The sequence below is a fragment of the Rana temporaria genome, chromosome 2 (genome assembly GCF_905171775.1).
Source record: "Rana temporaria chromosome 2, aRanTem1.1, whole genome shotgun sequence".
Lineage (NCBI taxonomy): Eukaryota > Metazoa > Chordata > Amphibia > Anura > Ranidae > Rana > Rana temporaria.
The window spans coordinates 387614663-387634455 of NC_053490.1; the positions used below are offsets into that span (position 1 = coordinate 387614663).

The 19793-nt window shown below is 42.8% G+C and overlaps 1 protein-coding gene across 2 annotated transcripts in view; it reads right to left on the bottom strand.

Annotated features, from left to right (window-relative positions):
- Nucleotides 1-906: 906 nt before the first annotated feature.
- The window catches only part of ASAP3 (ArfGAP with SH3 domain, ankyrin repeat and PH domain 3), a 111774-nt gene continuing 92887 nt past the window's right edge, over nt 907-19793 (bottom strand). The window contains exons 20-25 of one of the 2 annotated variants that reach the window (XM_040337950.1): nt 13299-13366; nt 12824-12925; nt 10249-10444; nt 6473-6644; nt 2833-2897; nt 907-1433 (exon numbers count right to left, since the gene is read on the bottom strand). In XM_040337950.1, coding sequence (XP_040193884.1) covers nt 1369-1433; nt 2833-2897; nt 6473-6644; nt 10249-10444; nt 12824-12925; nt 13299-13366 — 668 coding nt within the window. In that variant the 3' untranslated portion in view covers nt 907-1368. Of the gene's footprint in view, nt 1434-2832; nt 2898-6472; nt 6648-10248; nt 10445-12823; nt 12926-13298; nt 13367-19793 lie in introns of both variants that reach the window. The other variant, XM_040337949.1, reaches the window with a different exon arrangement.

The following is a 19793-nucleotide window of genomic DNA, read 5'->3' on the forward strand; positions in this document are numbered from 1 at the left end:
TTTTATATTATAAAAATAAATAAAATAGATAAAAAAAAGTAATAATACCTGTAACTGCAGGCATCATTCAGATATCCCTACTCAAAGTCGACAACATCATATGATGTCGTTGGGCGGGAAGTGGTTAAAGCCATGCTCTAGCTCACACTTTTTAAGCAGTTACAGCAACAAAAAATATTTTTCCTCTTCGGGATAAAGGTTTTACACAAATACATAAAAGTCAATCATTGTAAGCACCCCTGTCAGCGGTAAATGGTTTGTCTCATCCCTTTAACTGCAACAACTGCAGGACAGTTTGTTCTTTTGAAAAACTACAGCCTTAATGGCCGGATCACCAAGTGCAAATAAAGGAAAGAAAGCCTAAAAAAAATAATAATGCAGCCATCACATCTAAGAATTGCTAAGCTGCAATATAATAAATGTTTGTGTTTGGGTTTTGTTACAGCTTTAATACAGCAGGATAGACTGTGGCTAGGATGCCAGTATATGGATAACACCGTCAAGGGAGGTAATGGGCTTAGAGATGCACAAAGTTATGTAAGAGCCGGTTCACACTACCGCGCCCTGGGGGGCGACTTGTGTCGCCCTAAGTCGCGCGACATGACAAATTACATGGAAGTGTATGAGAGCCGTCTTAATGTACACTACTGAAGTCGCTCTAACTTCAGAAAAGGTTCCTGTACTAGTCAAGGCGACTTCTAGGTGACTTGTACCCATTGATTTCAATGGAAGTCGCCTCCAAAGTCGGATCACTGTCTTAACTGAAGCAACTTTACAGGAAGAGAAACTCGCCTTGTAAGTCACCCAAAGTCGCGCTGAAGTCGCCTCGCAAAGTCACGCCCAGAGTCGTGTTGCCCCTGTGTGAACCGGCTCTAAGAGGGCAGTCAATGTGAAAGACACACAATATAACAATAAAAACATACACAGCTTTATCATGTGCTCACAGCACTGGAAGACAAAAACAAACTGAATCTAGTACAAACATTTCCATATGATGTATGCAGTAAAATACATATTTTAAAAAAGTTTACAGGGTTATTATCTTCACTTTAACAGTTTTAGCTATAGGATACAAGTTTGCTTGATATGAATGGAAGACAAAAAATAGGAATAAAAATACAAAACAGCATGACTATTTAGAAAAAAAAAAAGAGGCGACATTACAGCTATTTGTACAGACTATAAAACAGATAACATTTAAAATAGACGTGGAACATGCTTGGAATGTGTCTGGAAAAAGACCCTTATTATTATTTGTTACAAACTGCGCCCTATCTGGGCATTATATAAATACATGGTGGAAATATTCAAGCAATATCAATGTTTACTACTCTCGAAGTAGACAGTCCCATGCCGATAGGTAGGTTATTACTGTGGAGATGACGGAGGTTGCTGATTATCATCACGATAAAATCTCCCTCTGGAAATTCCACCTGAAATCATAAAACCCAACAAAACATGCTGCATCAAGAAAATTTGTATTACAATTTAAAATATGACTTCTCCCTGAAATCCTCTGAATTCGTTCTCTGCTGTAAATAATTCTAATACATTGGAACCTTGGATTACAAGCATAATCCGTTTCGGGAGAATGCTTGTAATCCAAAGCACTCGCATATCAAAGCGAGTTTCCCCATAGAAGTCAATGGAAATAATGATAATTTGTTCCGCATTGACTTCTATTGCATGCAATATTGCATTTAGCCAGAGGTGGGGGGGGGGGTGCTGGAGAGCCTCGGAAACACTCGGCTGAACTTGGAAATCCTTCTTAAAAGCTCGGAAACACTCGGGCGCTCAGTATATCTGAGTGATTCTGAGTATTTCCGAACGACTCTGAACCGTACTGAGTGTCACCGGCGCCCCCGCACCTCTGGCCAAATGCGGTACTGCACACCCCATTATCTTGAATTCTGCTCATTTTCCGAGACAACACTCGCAAAAAAAAGTTGCTCGCCTTTCAAAATGCTCGTTAACCGTGTTACTCGTTAACCAAGGTTCCACTGTACTCTAAATCCCTCTTGTACACGCTGATGTTGATTTAACAAAAATAATAGGCTGTTGCCCATAGTCATCCATCCATGTTCTAATTTGTAAAGATGGAATCTGATTGGCTGGTATGGGCAACACTCTCCACTTTTTTTGGGTGCAGTTTTCACATACGTTGTCCTAGGCACTATGGAGTTGATTTACTAAAGGCAGATAGATGGTTTAGTTTGCAAATGCAGTTGCACTATGCAAGGCAATTTTCCCCAGAGCTTAGTAAATGAGCAGAAGCTCCCCTGACTTCCATCATCCAATCATGTGCAAGCAAAAATTCTGTTTTTTTTTTTTAAATGTCTTGTATGTGATTGCATATTCCTTGAAAAGTGAAGCTTCACTTCATTTACTAACCTCAGGAGTAAGCTCCCTTGCAGAGTGCAACTGCACTTGCAAAGTGAACAGTCCATTTGCCTGACAGCGGGAATGAAATTGTGCGAGTTCAGCTGAACTTGTGCGATTTCATTCCCACATGTCAGTCCCGACTTCAGGGGCGATTTCAGAGACTTCTGCGTGGGTTGCTGCACAGATGTCAATGGAAATCGCACCCCGAAGTCACCAAAAGTAGTACAGAAACTACTTTTGGGAATTGGTGCCATTGCTCTCAATTGCCGTCCGATTCAGCATGCAATTTGACGTCAAATCGCATGCCAAATCGCTCCGATGTGCACCAGGGATAGATCAACCCCAAAATATTTCTTTTGACACAACGCCCTTTTCCGTTCTTGCTGTGTTGTCACACCTGTAAAAATGATTCCAGGTACTGGGTGTCATCCCACAGCAGTGGAGGCTTACCTTGTGCTGAACTTTCCATATTTTGGGAGCATCTCACCCTCCTGTAGGACTTTACTCCATCCGTGCTGCAATATGAAGACACCGGTATTATTTAAAGCTAAAGTTTATTCTACATTTGCAACTCCAATTCCAAAAATGTTGGAGTGATGTATAAAATCTAAATATAGTATGCAATGATTTACAAATCTCATGAACCCATATTTTATTCACAAAAGAAAATAGGAAACATATTAAATGTTTAAAGGTAATTTTGAAATTTATGGCAACACCACATCTCAAACGTTGGGACAGGGCAACAAAATGCTACCAAACTAAGTGGTATCAACAAGGAAGAGCTGGAAGAACATTTTGTAATTAATTAGGTCAATTGATAACAGGTCAGTAATAACGCCGAATAGCGCCGCAAAATTGGCGGTAAAGAGCCGCTAAAAATACCTTTAAACTTTACCTATAACTTTACCGCCAATGCCGCCCCCGCCCCAGTGTGAAGGGGGCTTTAGAGAGTCAGAGGGGTTTTACTAAAACTAGAGTGTGCAAAATCTGGTGCAGCTGTGCATGGTAGCCAATCAGCTTCTAACTTCAGCTTGTTAAATGAAGATTTACCAAAAATAAATGGAAGCTGATTGGTTTCTATGTAGAGCTGCAGCAGATTTTGCACTCTCAACAAAAGATTGAGAGAATGTGAGAAATCTCTGCGCAAGGGACAAGGCTGAAATGCAATATTGGATGTCCGTGATCTTTAAGCCCTCAAACGCATTCAAAACAGGCATGATTCTATGATGGACATCACTGCATGGGCTCAGGAATACTTCCAAAAGTCTGTGAACACAGACCTTGCAAAAATACAAGGTAAAGCGCTGTCAAGAAGCCATTTCTGAGCATGATTCAGAAACGCTGCCCTCTTCTCTGGGCCAAAGCTCATTTAAAATGGTCTGTTGCAAAGTGGAAAACTGTTCTGTGGTCAGACGAATCAAAATTTGAAATACGTTTTTTGCAACCATGGGTGCTGCGTCCTCTGGACTAAAGAGGAGAGGGACCTTACAGCTTGTTATCAGCGCTCAGTTCAAATGCCTGCATCTCTGATGTATGGGGATGCATTTGTGTGTATGGAATGGGCAGCTTTCACATCTGGAAAAGCACAATGAATGCTGAAAGATATACCAAGGTTTTAGAGCAGCATATGCTTACATCCAGATGGCGGGAAAGCCTTGCATATTTCTGTAGGACAATGCTAAACCACATACTGCATCTATGACAACAGTATGACTTGGTGGTAGAAAAGTCTGGGTGTTTAACTGGCCTGCCTGCTGTCCAGACCTTTCACCAATTGAAAATATTTGGTGCATATGATGTACTGAAAAATACAACAAAGAAGCCCCAGGACTGTTAAGCAGTTACAATCCTATGTCAGGTAAGAATAGGACCACAATTCTCCAGCAACTGGTCTCCACTGTTCCCAAACATTTACAGAGTGTTGTTAAAAGAAGAGGGGAACCTACACCGTGGTAAATACTGCATGGTCCCAACTTTTTTGAGACATGTTACTGCCATCAATTTCAAAATTACCTTATTTTTTTTTTAAATGGTACATTTTCTCAATGTAAACATTTAAAATGTTTTCTATTGTGAATAAAGTATGGGTTTATGAGATTTCCACATCATTGCATTCTCTTTTTAATGTAGATTTTACACAGCATTCTAACTTTTACACAGCATTCCTTCACCACCACCTTTCTTACTAACATTGTAGATACATTTTTAAAACCTTTATGTTTTCATTGCATACTTTATTTTAGACCCAGCGGTGTCATCATGGGTACTCTGTGCTTCTCTTTGCAATGCTGGCAGATCATGCTATACACAACTTTCTGGAAATGTCACAGCACCTTGCCTAAGTACTTCCCTCAAAAGCCTCTCATTCTGATGCAAGCAATGAGTATTCTCTTGGAAGGGGTTATGCGAATATCAAAATGTGGACATTCATAGTCTGTAAGGTGAACTCTCACAGGACCCCAGGACCCCCCCCCCCCCTCCCAGTCCCGCTGACCTGCACGTCGTCGATCGCCCATTCTGAGCCCCGACATCGCCACCCCTTACGGCTCCGGGGCTTAGAAATAAGCAGAGGTTAATCTCCTAAACTTACCCTGTCAGGAGGTACATGTTTAGGAGCATTCTAATTGGTTGATGCCGTCACATGGGCGGCGCGGACCAATCAGAAGCCGCGTAGCCCGTCCTCTCAGCGGGGAAGAAGAAGAGAAAAAGCTCAGAGGATTTCTAAGACGGAGGCGTGAGGCGACTAAACTGGGGCTTAGAATGGGCGATCGCCGCCGCTGGCAGTTCCCAGCTCCACCCATCTGCCATGCCATTATGAGAAGATCTGGGGCTGGGTTCATACCAGTGCGAATTGGATGCGAGTTTCCCCACATCCAATTTGCATGTCAGGAGACTGTGACCGGCTCTATATGGAGTAGGTTCTCACATCTCCTGAGCGGCTCCGGTGCGAATAGCACAATAGTCCTGTGCGTTTTCTGGTCCGTTTCAGGTCTGAATTCAGCAAAATAATTGTGCTGAAATCGGACCTGAAACAGTGAATGGAGACAAACCAGGCCCCCTGCTGCGAGCCGCTCCGTTCCTCAGTGTGAACCCAGCTTTACTTTTGCTACAATCTTCTGTTTATTTTAAGCCATATAGAATGCATCAAGGGAATGAGAATTACAGCCAAATTCAATCATTCTACATGGGAAGTCTAACCACTGGAACGCCACAGATACAGAAGACAGAGTGGATATAAATCAATGCATTTAAAAAAAAAAAAGATTTTTTTATTTAAATCCGATTTTTTATTTTTATTTAAATCTGCTTTTTGGGATTTTTATCACATTTATCTTAATAAAATGCTTTTGGAGTAAAAATCTATCTAAAGATAGTTTTTAAGATACATTTATAATTTAGTTTATTCAACATGAAATGGAGCTTAGTTATGTAGCATGAGGCTGTATATTCTGCAATATTTACATTTTTGATGAACTCATTCAATGAATCCAAGCTCTTCAAGCTAAGATAACATGCACTGTAACTATAAGATAAAACAAAGTTCAGGAATATTCCTTTATCTCATTGTTTTGCAAATCTACGTACACTACAAACTGTGTGATTGAACCTGACAGCTTATTATTCTAAATAAAAAAACCTTCATTTTGTTTGCAAATATTAAAGATTCTAACTACCAGCAAGAAGGAGTTTTACATTTAAAGAGCACCTGTCGTTTCAGATCCATCATGGCAGCGCCTGTTAGTGGGCATCCACTCACCTGCTACAGCCACATCCCTCACCTTGTTGTCACTGCCCCATCACCAGCCATCCCATTAAAGTGAATGGGACTGTCGGTGAGTCAATAGCGGGTCAGAGGAGGAGCCGCTGCGGGTAAGAGATGACAGTTGCTCTTTAAAAATTATGATTAAAATTCAAGTTGATTTAAATCAAATCCACCCTAACAGAAGATGCTAGGAAGTGAGTCAAATCAGCAATATTCATACAAAAAATGAAATATCAGCTTTGACTGATTTTAAAGTTATCCTGATGCCAGTAAACACATAAAAAGACATATAAAAAGAGTAAGCCTTATAAATTGCATTCTCACCTAAACTGTCCATGACTATGGCTGTTTTCAGCATTATAGCGAGTAGGTTCAGATGATCTTCGCTGTAATCCTACATCGGAAACTCCCTCCCAGTCCTCTCTGGTTGGGGAGTAAGAGGAAGTACTGAGTGGTCTCTCCAAACTGCCAGTTTCAGGGGAAGTCAATTCATGACCTTCTAGACAGGATGAGAAATAAGCTTATCAGTTGTGTCATCAATTGGAAGTACAACTTATTTGGCATTACATTAACCAATTCTGCCACCATAGGCAAATAGGTATTTTATGCTAAAATCCATTGCATGTTTACTTTGCAGCAAAATTGAGCATGGTGGGTCTCCTTGGGAATAATTGATGAATCACTAATAAAATAAACAATTTGCCATTTGAAAAGGGTCAATATTTCAAAACAACTGGTGCTAAAAAATGTAACTTTGGCAATATTGTAAATAAAGCAAATATTACGGAAATCACATGCAAGAGTGAGATGTTGGGGGTACAACAATGAGCTTGATCAACAGGGGGAACGCACAGTGTATGGAAGAGTTAGTTAGACTGGGTCCACACTAGTGCGAATAGGATGCGGCTTTCCGCGTATCCAATTTGCATGACAGGAGAGTGTGACCGGCTCTCACTGGAGTGGATTGCACAGGGGTCCTGTGTGTCTTTGGCTCTGTTTCAGGTTTGAATTCAGGCAAAAATTTGGGCCTGATTCATCCCTGGAACGGAGAACAGGGACACACCAGAACCCTGCCATGAGCCACATCCGAAGACAGTGTGAACCCAGCCTGAATGTGTTATATAAATGCAACAAGTTTTCTAGTGATGGTCTATTTCAGGGGTCTTCGAAGTTTCTAAACAAAGGGCCAGTTTACTGTCCTTCAGTCTTCAGGAGGGCCAGATCGTGGCCAGCGGGAGTGGAAATTTTTCTGGCATCAATAGGAGTAAACATCACCACATTTGGTATTAGGTTACAGGAAAAATGCCCAATCGTTGGTATCATAAGGAAGAATAGTGCCCTATTATTAGTGTCAGTGGGAGAAATGGTGCTTCATTGTTGGTGTTCGATGGCAGAATAGTGTCTCGTATCAGTGGGAGGATTAGCGCCTCAAGGGCCGTATAAAAGCAAGCAAAGGGCCGCATCCGGCCCCCGGGCCGCAATTTGGAGACCCCTGGTCTATTTAATTGTGATAAAAGCAATTAGTGATTAGGTAAATGTACGCTTTAGAGATGAAGACCATGGAATTCAAAAGTATTAAAACTGGCATTTTTTATAAAAGCTGAGACATCAGGACAAGTATATGAACACTTCTATAAATCTGCATGTAACAAGGTACTGGTACATAGATGTTGCCATATTACAATGAGAATCAGTCTCCTAAAGATACAAGTGATAGCTAGTTCAGAAGACGGTCCCACCATGTAATGCATGCAGGCTAGTGCAGGAACAGGAATCCTGACCTGAAAATCATGCTTGCACTGAAACACATAAAAAAAAACACAGGAACCACTGTGTAACAGGAGTCACTTTTGGGCACAGATTGAGCCACGAAATAAGGGACATATGTTGGATTGTTTTAGCATGGACAGTAATCCACAATATATTCTTTAATGTCTGCAAATAACTAATTACAAGTTGTTGGCTTATCCTGACCCCACCAGGTCAGTGGAGTGTTTTCATGCACTGTGAGGACACATGCTTGTGAGATGTCTAGCTTTTAGGTGTTAATTCAGCCTGGCACCTAGATCTCTCATTATGTATGCCAATACTGTTTCATGTGTGAAATGTGTATTCTGCAGGTGAATCACTTATTGTCGGAAACGTAACGTCTGGGGGATAATTAACTCCTCTATGTAAATATCTAAAAGAATGTGATTGAAGCCCCAGTGAGTGATGTTGGGGGTGGAGAGTTTGATTGTTCCTGTGATTACTGAAACATGCCTTGTAAACTGTATATAAACCTGAAGGTAACCATTAAAAGTGTTCATACATTTGACTCAGTAACAGAGCTCGTCAGTCTCGTTATTGAGGGAATTCTTATGGAATGGATTGGGTCTGCTGGATGGTTGGAGTGTCGGAAGCTGTCTTGGGTTGATGGAATGGGAGATCGTGAACGGTGTTAACCCCTGACCGTTACACACTGCTTTTAGTTAAAGGACAAGTTCACTCTTATTAACATGTTCCCTCTCCTGCTTGGCGATCCGAACCTTCTGTGTGACAGCAATCACTTATTGAAAAGAGCCATTTGCTACCACACAGGTTTGGTTCCAACTGATTTCCTGTGCTGCAGACTGATCAATCACCCCCTCCTTCATTAAACTGGCAAACTGGTCAGCAGGCCCCACCTTCTGGGCATAGAGTTTGCCTATCTAAGCTCATAAACTGGGAAATTCATCTCCCTGCACAGCACCTACAGTATATCAATATTCTGCAGTATTACCATGGCTATTAAAGGGGTTGTAAAGTGTAACTGTCACCACCGTTTACGACCTTCCATCAACTACGACAGCTCATCTGACACACAGACAAACCAGCAGGCCTCCCATTTCCCAGAATAACGAGACTTGCTCCGTGTTCTCTGGTTTCAAATGAAGACAATTTTAATGGTTTCTTCTCAGCTTATATACATTAGAAGGCATTAAAGGAACAATCAACTCCCCACCCACACACTAAGGCTAATTACTAAACATTCCTTCATTAACAGCATTACAAACAAAACACCACCACACAATGCTCTCTTTCTAATCCACATCCTCAGACAGACGTTCTGTCTCCAACAAGTGTATTCCACACATAAACAGTATTTAGCATATATAATTAGAGGTCTGGGAGCAGACCTGGATTAACACCTGTCCGTTACAACACCTTTACACAAGGACAATGAAATGTCTTCCAGGCCCTGACTCAATTAGCATGTTTTCTTTATCTGAATTTCTCACTTCCTTTTCCTCCTCGGTAAGCTGTTCTGGCTGACTAACCCCCTTGGATGATGGGGGCAAGCTTACTGAGGAGGAACAGGAAGTGAGAAATTTACACAAAGAAAAAAAAAAAATTTAGAAGGGAAATTGAAGGAAAAGGTAAGTGAACCAACAATGCACTAGCTTTAAGGAACCTATTTAGAAAATAAAAAACAAACCTTTACAACCCCTTTAAGTCCCTCATTGTATTGATGCAAACAGGAGAACCACCATCAAAGAGTAATTTATGGTATTAGGCCCCTTTCACGTGGCCGGACCGTTCAGGTCCGCCTGTCAGTTTTGTCGGCGGACCTGAATGGCCGCTCCATGCAAGCCTATGGAGCGTCGGATGTCAGCGGAGACACGTCCGCTGACATCCGATCCGCCAAAATCAGACGTATGGTGATACGTCCCCATCCGTCCATGGCGGATCGGATCGGGTGAGATCTGATGAAAACGGACATGCTGTCCCTTTTTTATCAGATCTCTCCATAGGAGACAGCGGCGCTGCACAAGCCCCTCCCCGCTCAGTGAGCAGAGAGGGACTTGTCATCCACCGGCTCAGCGGAGAGATCTCCCGCTCAGCTGGCGGACTCCATAGCAATGGAGTCTGCCTCGTGTGAATGAGGGCTTAAAAAGAACTACCTTATATTTGTTTTTAAAATCCAAAACATCCTCAGGAATCTAGGAGACCATAGTTTATTCTGGTGTTACCCAGAATTCAGATTGAAGCAAAGTGTTTGTCAGATTTAGGTAAACCATTGCAATCAGAAATTAACTTTAATTAGTCTGCATATTACGTGCTGTTAAAAACGAGCTTACTTCGCGTGTGGCTTTTTGCGGGTAAAGGCGGTGGATTCTCCATACTATGAGATCTTTGAGAAGGTGGAGCTCTTGCAGGCATAACAAAAGTCTCATAAGTCTTGTTACTGATGTCCAGTCCCAGCGAGCTCTGTCTGGAATAATGTCTGATCGAAGATGACAACACAGGATTCTGGGACAGTGACAATGGGCTCAGCTGAAAATGGGAAAGAAAGAAATGACAGAATGTAAAAAGCTGGCTTGTATGGTGTAAACGTAACATTAAAGCTGGCCATGCGCTGAGCAAATTCCTGGTACAATTTAATGTTATTGAGAATTTTAAGTGCATAACAAGAGATCACCTACACCGTGGGTTCCTAATCAATGCTGTATCTTGGCCTAGGCCAACAAGGCCCAGGCCTAGAGCAGCACTTTGCAGGGGGGCAGCATGATAAGAGTCCCCGCCAACTTGCACTACACATTTAGTGCAGCGCCAGTCTTATGAGGTGGACTGGGCCGCAAGACAAATCGGTCTGGTGACCCCATAAAGCGGTCGCACTGCTGCCGGTATGATAGGGATGGCGCATACACAAGGGACACTGACATGGTCACCTATACCTGTCAGGTAGGTAGTAGGACTCTCCTGCAATCCTTTGCTTGTGCCAGTTGTACATATTAGGGAATCCTAATTTTATTTCTGTTGATTGCTGATGTGAAAAATAAACAGATGGATTTATTTGTTCCTGCCTCCAATCCTTCCTTTGCTTACTGCCTGGACCACATTCACCTTCATTACTGTGCTACATTTTTTCTGCTGCACCACTGTCATGGTTATATCCTCTTAGTCCTCCATAAATTTAGCAGAAATTTGTGCTTAAAGTAGAACTATAGGCAACACTTTTTTTCCATTTTGGATAGAGTAAGAGATGGTTATAGCCCCTGTTAATTTTCTTTTAACAACCGTTCATTTCTCTTTATTTCTTGCCCCATATCCAAACAGGAAGTGAAAGGAAATCTCTGCAGATTAAGGAACCCCCCCCCCCCCAGGGCCCTACTGTAAAATTCCAGGGAAGGTTTTAAACAGGAAGGGGTGTGACCTTGACAGGAAAGGGTGGGTCATATTTAAATTAGGGGTTGCACGAGTTTAGTCAGGCCTAGGGACTGCATAAAACCTAAATACACCACTGTTGCTAATGATTGTACAAAGAAGGTGTACACCTTAACTGTTAACAACATTTTGGGGATTACACTACACAACCTTACAATGCAAGCTGTGGCCTAAAATACTGACTGAGGCAGGAGATCCAGATGCTGGGAAGCATAAGATAGAAGGAACAGAAATGAGCCAAGAGGAAGGATAAGGAGGAGCAGCAGTGCAGAGCGAAGGAAAGAAGGTTCTGCGTTATGCAGAATGTAGGTTACAAGTTGTCCGGACTGATCAGGTACAGAGTGGGGAAAGCGTAAGATAGCCAAGATTCCCATACTTTTAAGAATTCGTAATGGGAATCTCTACATTCACAATATGCTGTATACTCTTTCTCTACAAGTGTGCAAAGTTTGTTGTCCAGAGGACCTACGGCCAGGGAGCACCAATTTTTCAAAGCTGGGCACCCCTTCCATAGACTCCCATGTTAAACGGTCATTTCTCCGCTGAATTTGGGGACCCAGTACCGGCCGGTTGTAGGTCCCCTGGACCCGGAGCTTGGCACACATGTAGCCACATTGCACATCTACAAGTGTGCAATGTTTGTTGTCTGGGGGACCTACGGCTGGGGAGCACCGATTTTTCGAAGCCGGGCACCCCTTCAATAGACTTCCATGTTAAACATCAGTCTAGTCATGGACACAGTGAGGCATGGGCACAGTGAGGCATGGGCACACTGAGGCATGGGCACACTGAGGCATGGGCACACTGAGGCATGGGCACAGTGAGGCACGGGCACAGTGAGGCACGGACACAGAGAGGCATGGACACAATGAGGCATGGACACAGTGAGGCACAGTAAAGCCTCGTACACACGACCGAGAAACTCGACGGGTGAAACACATCGTTTTCCTCGTCGAGTTCCTTGTTAGGCTGTCGAGGAATTCGACAAGCCAATGTTCTCCATTCCCGTCAAGGAAATAGAGAACATGCTCTCTTTTAGGCTCGTCGAGTTTCTCGACAGTTTCCTCAACGAAAATGTACACACGACCGGCTTCCTCGGCAAAAAAATATCTCCCAGCAAGTTTCTTGCTTGTTTTTGCCGAGAAACTCGGTCGTGTGTACGAGGCCTCAGGCATGCAGATGGACACCCTAGGCTTATACTCGAGTCAATAAGTTTTCCCATTTTTTTGTGGTAAAATTAGGTGCCTTGGCTTATATTCGGGTCGGCTTATACTCGAGTATATACAGTTAATGTGTCAAGGTGGTGTGTAGACTTTTAGAAGGGACCATACGTTGGTGCACTAAACAAAAATTACAGTTTAATATATCTAAACTGTGGTGGTGAAGGGTTAACAATAAAGGTTTCTGAAATCTGTAGAAAAAAAAAAAAGTCCAGTTTACAAATCACGCTTTATTTAGCATATAGAAGAACCGCTCACTCTCGCTCACCTTTTCTGCATCCTCTTCATCACTATTGCTAATTTCCTCTTCTTGATGGAACCAATCAAAATCCAGTTCAGCATTAAAATTCCCCTCTCCAGCTTTTTCCAGCTATGGCCAATTAAAAAGGAAATATTATAAAATTGCCTTTCTGTAAGGTAATATTAAAGAAGAACCCCATCTAGAACGATATTTCAGTTTTGCATCATTGTCGGCGAGCTGAATCACATGCTCATGTCTTAGATCTCTTGTTCTGCCAATGTGATTACGAAGCCTACTAAGGGTGTCAGGCTTTACCGATGCCATACACCATAGTGTGGAATATACAAATAATTTGGGTAAAGCATCTTAGGGTGACACTGAGGGATAAACTGGGACTTACCAAGTGAAGTGTGAGAGAGATTAAAGACATTTGCTGCTGATTCAACTCACCAATATTCACCAATAACTGAAATATCTGGAGTTGGTCTCCTAAACTACATACCAATTCTTCACAATCGACATGCTTCAGGCTTTGAGCTAGCATCAAAGGGGTTACTCCTGCATGGTTCACTGTTAAAAAAGAGAAGACATCAGGTTAACCAAGGCTGGGTATCTTGTAGACCACTGCAATGTCGATACTTCAATAATGTAAAAGCAAAACGCAAACCCTCTGAGGGGTTCTCACTCAGCTAATTAGTTTGACAATCCATGATCAAATCAAACAATAGTGAAATCCTTAATGACAACAACAATCACCGAGATGAGCTTTGAACCAATTTACATTGGATCCCAACAGAACAAACTAATTTCATGGTTTTATCTTGAAAATATGTCACTCTGCCCATTAATGTCAATGAAAAAAGAGATACAGCCTGTCGTATTGTAAACAAGAACAGAGATAGCTTATATGTGGAATGAATGTTAAGCCTGCCATACAATGGGTATAAAAAAGAATCACCCCCCCCCTTTAAAATAATCACATTTTGTTTGCAGCCTAAAATGAAGACAGACACTGGTTTTGTTTTGTCCAGCCACTGTCTTCTCCCTGGCGGAAAAAAAATAATCAAAAACAGAATCACTAAGTTAAAAAAAAGTATCACCCCCTTGTGTCAGTATTTTGTGGAACCACCTTAATTACAGTCTGTTGGGATATGTCTCTACTAACTTTGCACACCAAGGGGCAGATTCACAAAGATCTGCCCCGGCGCAGCGTATCTGAGATACGCTACGCCGCCGTAACTTACTTTTTTTGGTTTGAATCCTGGAAGAATTTGCGCCGTAAGTTACAGCGGTGTAGTGTATCTCTCGCGGCGTAATGGCGCCTAATTTAAATCGGCGAGTAGGGGGGCGTGTTTCATTTAAATGAAGCGCGTCCCCGCGCCGAATGAACTGCGCATGCACCGTCCCTAAATTTCCCGCTGTGCATTGCGCTAAATGACGTCGCAAGGACGTCATTGGTTTGACATGGACGGAAATTACGTCCATCCCGATTCACGGACGACTTACGCAAATGAAAAAAAAAATTCTAATTAAACGCGGGAACGATGGCCATACTTAACATAGCAGGTTTAACTATACGCCACCAAACAGCAGCTTTAAATATACGCCGGAAAAAGCCGACTAGAGACGACGTAAAAGAATGCAACGGCCGCTCGTACGTTCGTGGATCGTTGGAAATAGCTAATTTGCATACTCGACGCGGATTACGACGGGAACGCCACCCAGCGGACGCCGAAGAATTGCATCTTAGATCCGAAGGCGTACGAAGATGTACGCCTGTCGGATCTAACCCAGATCCCGTCGTTTCTTGTTTTGAGGATTCAAAACAAAGATACGAACCTGGAAATTTGAAAGTACGCCGGTTTATCAGTAGATACGCCGGTGTACTCGCTTTGTGGATCTGCCCCCTAGACTTTGCAATATCTGCCCACTCTTCTTTGCAGAACTGCACAAGTTCAGTCAAATTTGATGGCGAACCATTTTACAGATTTTCAATGGGGTTTAAGTCTGGGCTCTGACTAAGCCATGCAAGGACAGTGACCTTTTTATCTTTCAACTACTGTCGTCATTTTTGCTGTGTGCTTTGGGTCATTGTCTTGTTGGAAGGTAAACCTTCTTCTCTTTGACAACTTTCTGGCAGAGGACAGCAGATTTTCCTCAAGAATTTGATGGTATTTTTTCCCACCCATTTGTCCTCCTATTCTGAGAATTGTTCCAGACCCCTGCTGCAGAGAAACACCCCTATCACAGGATATTACCACCTCCATGCTTTACTGTAGGAATTATATTATTTAGATGGAGAGCTATATTGAATTTGCGCCAGACATATCGTTTGGTGTTGATTCCCAATAAACCAATTTAATCTGATCTTAACACCTTTTTCCATGTGGCTTGAAAATCTTCCAGGTGCGTTTTGGCAAAGTCGTAACTGAATGTGGCCTTTCTCGAGGAGTGGCGTTTTTCCTAAAACCCTCCCATACAAGCCACATTTGTGGAAAATTTGTGATAAGATTGTCATATGTACACTCTTTGTCATAAATTTCTGCAACTGCTTCAGAGTTGCTGTAGACCTCTTGGTAGCCTCTCTGACCAATTTCTTCATGGCTCCTTCATCCAGTTTGGAGCAAAATCCTGATCCAGGGAGGGGTTTGTGTTGTACCAAATACCTTCCACTTCTTAATAATAAACTTCACTGTGCTTCTAGGCATTTATAAAGCCTTTGGAAAAAAAATTGTATCCATCTCCTGACTTGTGCCTCTCCACAACTTTATCCCAGAGATCTTTTGACAGTGCTTTGCCACTCATAATTGATTGTTTGCTTCAGTTGCACTACCATGAACTGAAATGCTCCAGGAAAGCTCTTTCCATGCTGAGATAATCAAAATGACCACAGCTGATCACAGTTGAATGTCAAATGGCTTTGTGTGCCATTGAGAAGGTGATTAGCTACACATGATTAATTTTTAAGTTATTTTTAGTAGGGGGGGGGGGTTCTTTTCTATACCCACTGTACATGGATCGAAATTCAGATGGTTCAGCAGGGACCGGACAAAATTAGATCCATGTGTGACCACAGTGGTTGAACAGAAAAAGTCGATTTACCAATTAACTTCTGTTCCGCCCTGCCCGATAAAAGCTGCTCAATCAGCACTGTGTGCAATAGGATGCAGAACTGATCTGTGTATTCTGACAGCAGGGAGACTCCCCCAATAGTGCAGTAGGAAGGATTCTCTTATCCACCTCGAATGTGTGGATTTGGGAACGGTTCAGTTTTTTTCGTTCAGTCCGCTGGCTTAACGAAAAAAAGAAAACTAACCATGTATGGCCAATTTTAGAAGAATTTGGAGCAATTCATGACTAATTACCTAATATATATTTTTGCTAAACCAACCTTTTTTTAATTTGATGTTATTAAAAATGTTCCTTTTGTTTCATCCTGCAGATGATCTAACTTTCTAAAATGTATATTAAAGGGGTTGTAAAGGTTCATGGTTTTTCACCTTAATGCGTCCTATGCATTAAGGTGAAAAAACATCTTACGATTAGCGATAGCCCCCCTGTTTTACTCACCTGAGCCCTGGAAGTAACGGGTTGCGAACACGCTCTTCCTCTGCCTGGTCTTTGACTCGCACTGCTGTCAATCAAATCCAATGACACGGGCGCCGGGGGGCAGTGACGGGTCCTGCAATTGGTGGCTATGGACACCGAATACAGGACTCGGGAGCGTGCCTGCAAGGTAACCCCCTTGGGAGAGCGCTTCCCAGAGGGGGTTATCTGAGGCGGGGAGGAGCAGAGATAGCCAAAATGGGACCCCAGAAGAGGACGTTCGGGCTGCACAGTGGAGGTAAGTATGACATGTTTGTTATTTAAAGAAAAAACATTTGAACCTTTACAACCACTTTAAATTGAACAATGCCTCCTTTCCAGCATGTACAATGGTGTACAAAATACCCCCAGAAGTCTCATTCCCTGCTTGTGTGACTGGCTGATGGCTTGTTCCAAACATCTGCAATGAGAAATCTCTGCAATAGGGGTCTCATTCTTTTTTTTTTTATTATCCAAAACCGTTTTCATTAGTAATGGGCATAAAGTAACAACATCAATGCAGACAATGACATGAACCCACAGTATGTTGTACATATTCTGTCAAAGGAATAGACAAGACTGGATCCTTATAACAAGATAGCATAAAAAGAAGGAATGAATTACATTCAACAAGGAGTTACATAAGGATTGCATTAGAAGTGTTATTCTTGTTAAAATATTCTCTAAGGCGCATTTTTGTTTTTATTGATCAGGCAGCATGCTGACTGAAAAAACGACAAACAGATTCCCTAATCCACGAAAACAAAGTGAATGGAGCACTCTCTGTTGTGCTATTGTATTCTAACAACAGGGACTCCTCTGCTATCAGAATACACTAATTAGCGCTGCAGCTGATTGGCTGAAGGCACTGATCAAAATAAAATGTTAAAGCATTCCCGTGTGAGAGAAGTTGATCATTAAATTGCCTTCCCTCAAGCCATAAATGGATCGAACAGCCATAGATGAATCAAAATGTATACGGTCCCTGCTGAACCAGACAAATTCCGATCAATGTCTGGCCAACCTAATGCCAGCCATAGACGGTTCGCATCAGTAGGAACCGGCCAAGATCCGAACCATGTATGGGCAGGCTGAATGTACCAAGTTGATCGAGCGATCAACTTTGGTTTAACCAGCCTGCTGGCTTCCCCCGCTGGGAGAAGACAGTGGCCCGGCAGAAAGGATTCCCGCATTAACTCGTGGTTGCAGGAAATCAATTTGCACCATTTATGGTCTGCCTTAAGCCTCATACACACGATCGGACTTCAAACAAACGTTTCCATGGATTTTTGTTTGAAGGGAGTTGGCCGGGCACACCCATAGCATACACACGGCAGGACTTTTCTGCAAACTTTCCCAACATCACGTGTTTTTTCTGCTCTTTACCGCCACCCTTTGGTCAACTTCTGCTATTGTTGGTTGATTTTAACATTGGTTCTGGGCATGCGTGTTTGTACTTCGGACAAAAGTCCGATGGATTTCTGTACACACGATAGGACTTTGCACCGTAGGACTTTTGTTGGCGAAAAGTTTGTCCGTTTGCAGAGAGAACTTTTGTCCGATGAAAACCGAAAAAGTTTGTCCGATGGAGCGTACACACGGTAGGATTTTTTGGAAAATTTGCTCATTTTAAAGTTTGTTGTCAAAAAGTCTGACAGTGTGTATGGGGCTTAAAGCTCACGCACTTCTACAGGAGTACATTTTCTCATTATAACACAGAGGGGGTATAATGAAGACTGACGCACCGATTCTGAAATCTGACATACTGTAGGACATCTGCAAAACATTTGTTGAAATCCTTGCAGTGCATATAGTTTACTTAGAGCAGGGGTCTCCAAACTGCGGCCCTGGGGCCGGATGTGGCCCTTTGTTTGCCTTAATGCGGCCCTTGGGGCACTATTCCATCCAATTTAAATGGGGCATAATTCTTGTTGCTGACACCAATGGGGCACTATTCGTCCATCTGACACCATCAATTATTTCCATTAACATCAACGATGGGGCACTGGGCCTCCCACTGTCACCAAAGATATGGTATTATTTACTCCCACTGGACATTTTTTGCTCCCAATGGCCCTAGTCTGGCCCCCCTAAAGTCTGAAGGACCGAAAACTGGCCCTTTGTTTAGAAAGTTTGGAGACCCCTGACTTGGAGGGAAAACATTTTTCCTCTACAAAATCTACACTGAAGGAATATGAAGATTGCTACTGCTGATCTCTCCTTCCTAAATTTATAGATAAACTCCAGGCAAACAACTAACTACACAACTGAAACACATAAAAGGAAGTTATTTTACCTGCTAAATTTGCATTTCTTTACACCCATTCCCGATATTTACTTAACTCTGCCACCCAGCACAACCTTGTCTGTCAGAACAGGAGACCCCATTTTTCTTTGCTGCCCTTAAGTGGTATTAAAGTGCTGGTTCACACCAGTGCTATGTCAGACATCGCATGCGATTTGCACTACACTGTTGTGCAGATCACATGCGATGTCTGTGCGATGCAAATTCAGCCATACAGATTGTATGACTGAATGTGCATCGCATTTGGACCAAAATCTATTTTTTTGTCCGCACCAGAATCAAATCACACGCGATCCGATTCCTGTCCGAATTCACAGTTCACACTGCAATATGCAAACCAATCTGGGGACGCCATTAACTTTTTATTTACGCGCACAGTGTTTCACACAGGTCAGTGTGAGATCCCTGCGAATTTCCATGCGATGCGGAAACTGGCACTGGAATCGTCGTCCTGGTTCCCACATCGCATATGTGTGAACCGGCACTTAAAGGTCTTGTCCCTCCCTCAGCCTGTGACTGGATAATGGAAGGGAAAGCAGCAGACTGATGAGCTCATCTGTCACTTTGCTCTATCCTACTTTTAGCATGCTCAGGGCCGGTGCTACCACTAGGCAAACTAGGCAGCCATCTAGGGCACACTGCTGCCTAGGGCACCCGGCCACTGGTGTTCCTATTATTTTCTCTCTGCAGCAAGCAACTAAGTCTCAGGCCTCGTACACACGACCGAGAAACTCGACGGGCGAAACACATTGTTTTGCTCGTCGAGTTCCTTGTTAGGCTGTCGAGGATCTTGGTGAGCCAAATTTCTCCATTCCCGTCGAGGAAAAAGAAGACATGCTCTCTTTTTGGCTCGACGAGATCCTTGACAGTTTCCTCGTCGAAAAGTGTACACACGACCGGTGTCGTCGGCAAAAAAAAAAAAACAGCAAGTTTCTTGCTGGTTTTTGCCGAGAAACTCGGTCGTGTGTACGAGGCTTCAGTATCCGCAGGCAGCTGCTGCTCCTTTCGCACATAATGTTAGAGGCACAGAGGTGGTTGGGGACTGTGTCTGTGTCCCGGCTCCCAAATGAATGGAAGCAAGCAAACATTCATTGATGGGCACTGGTA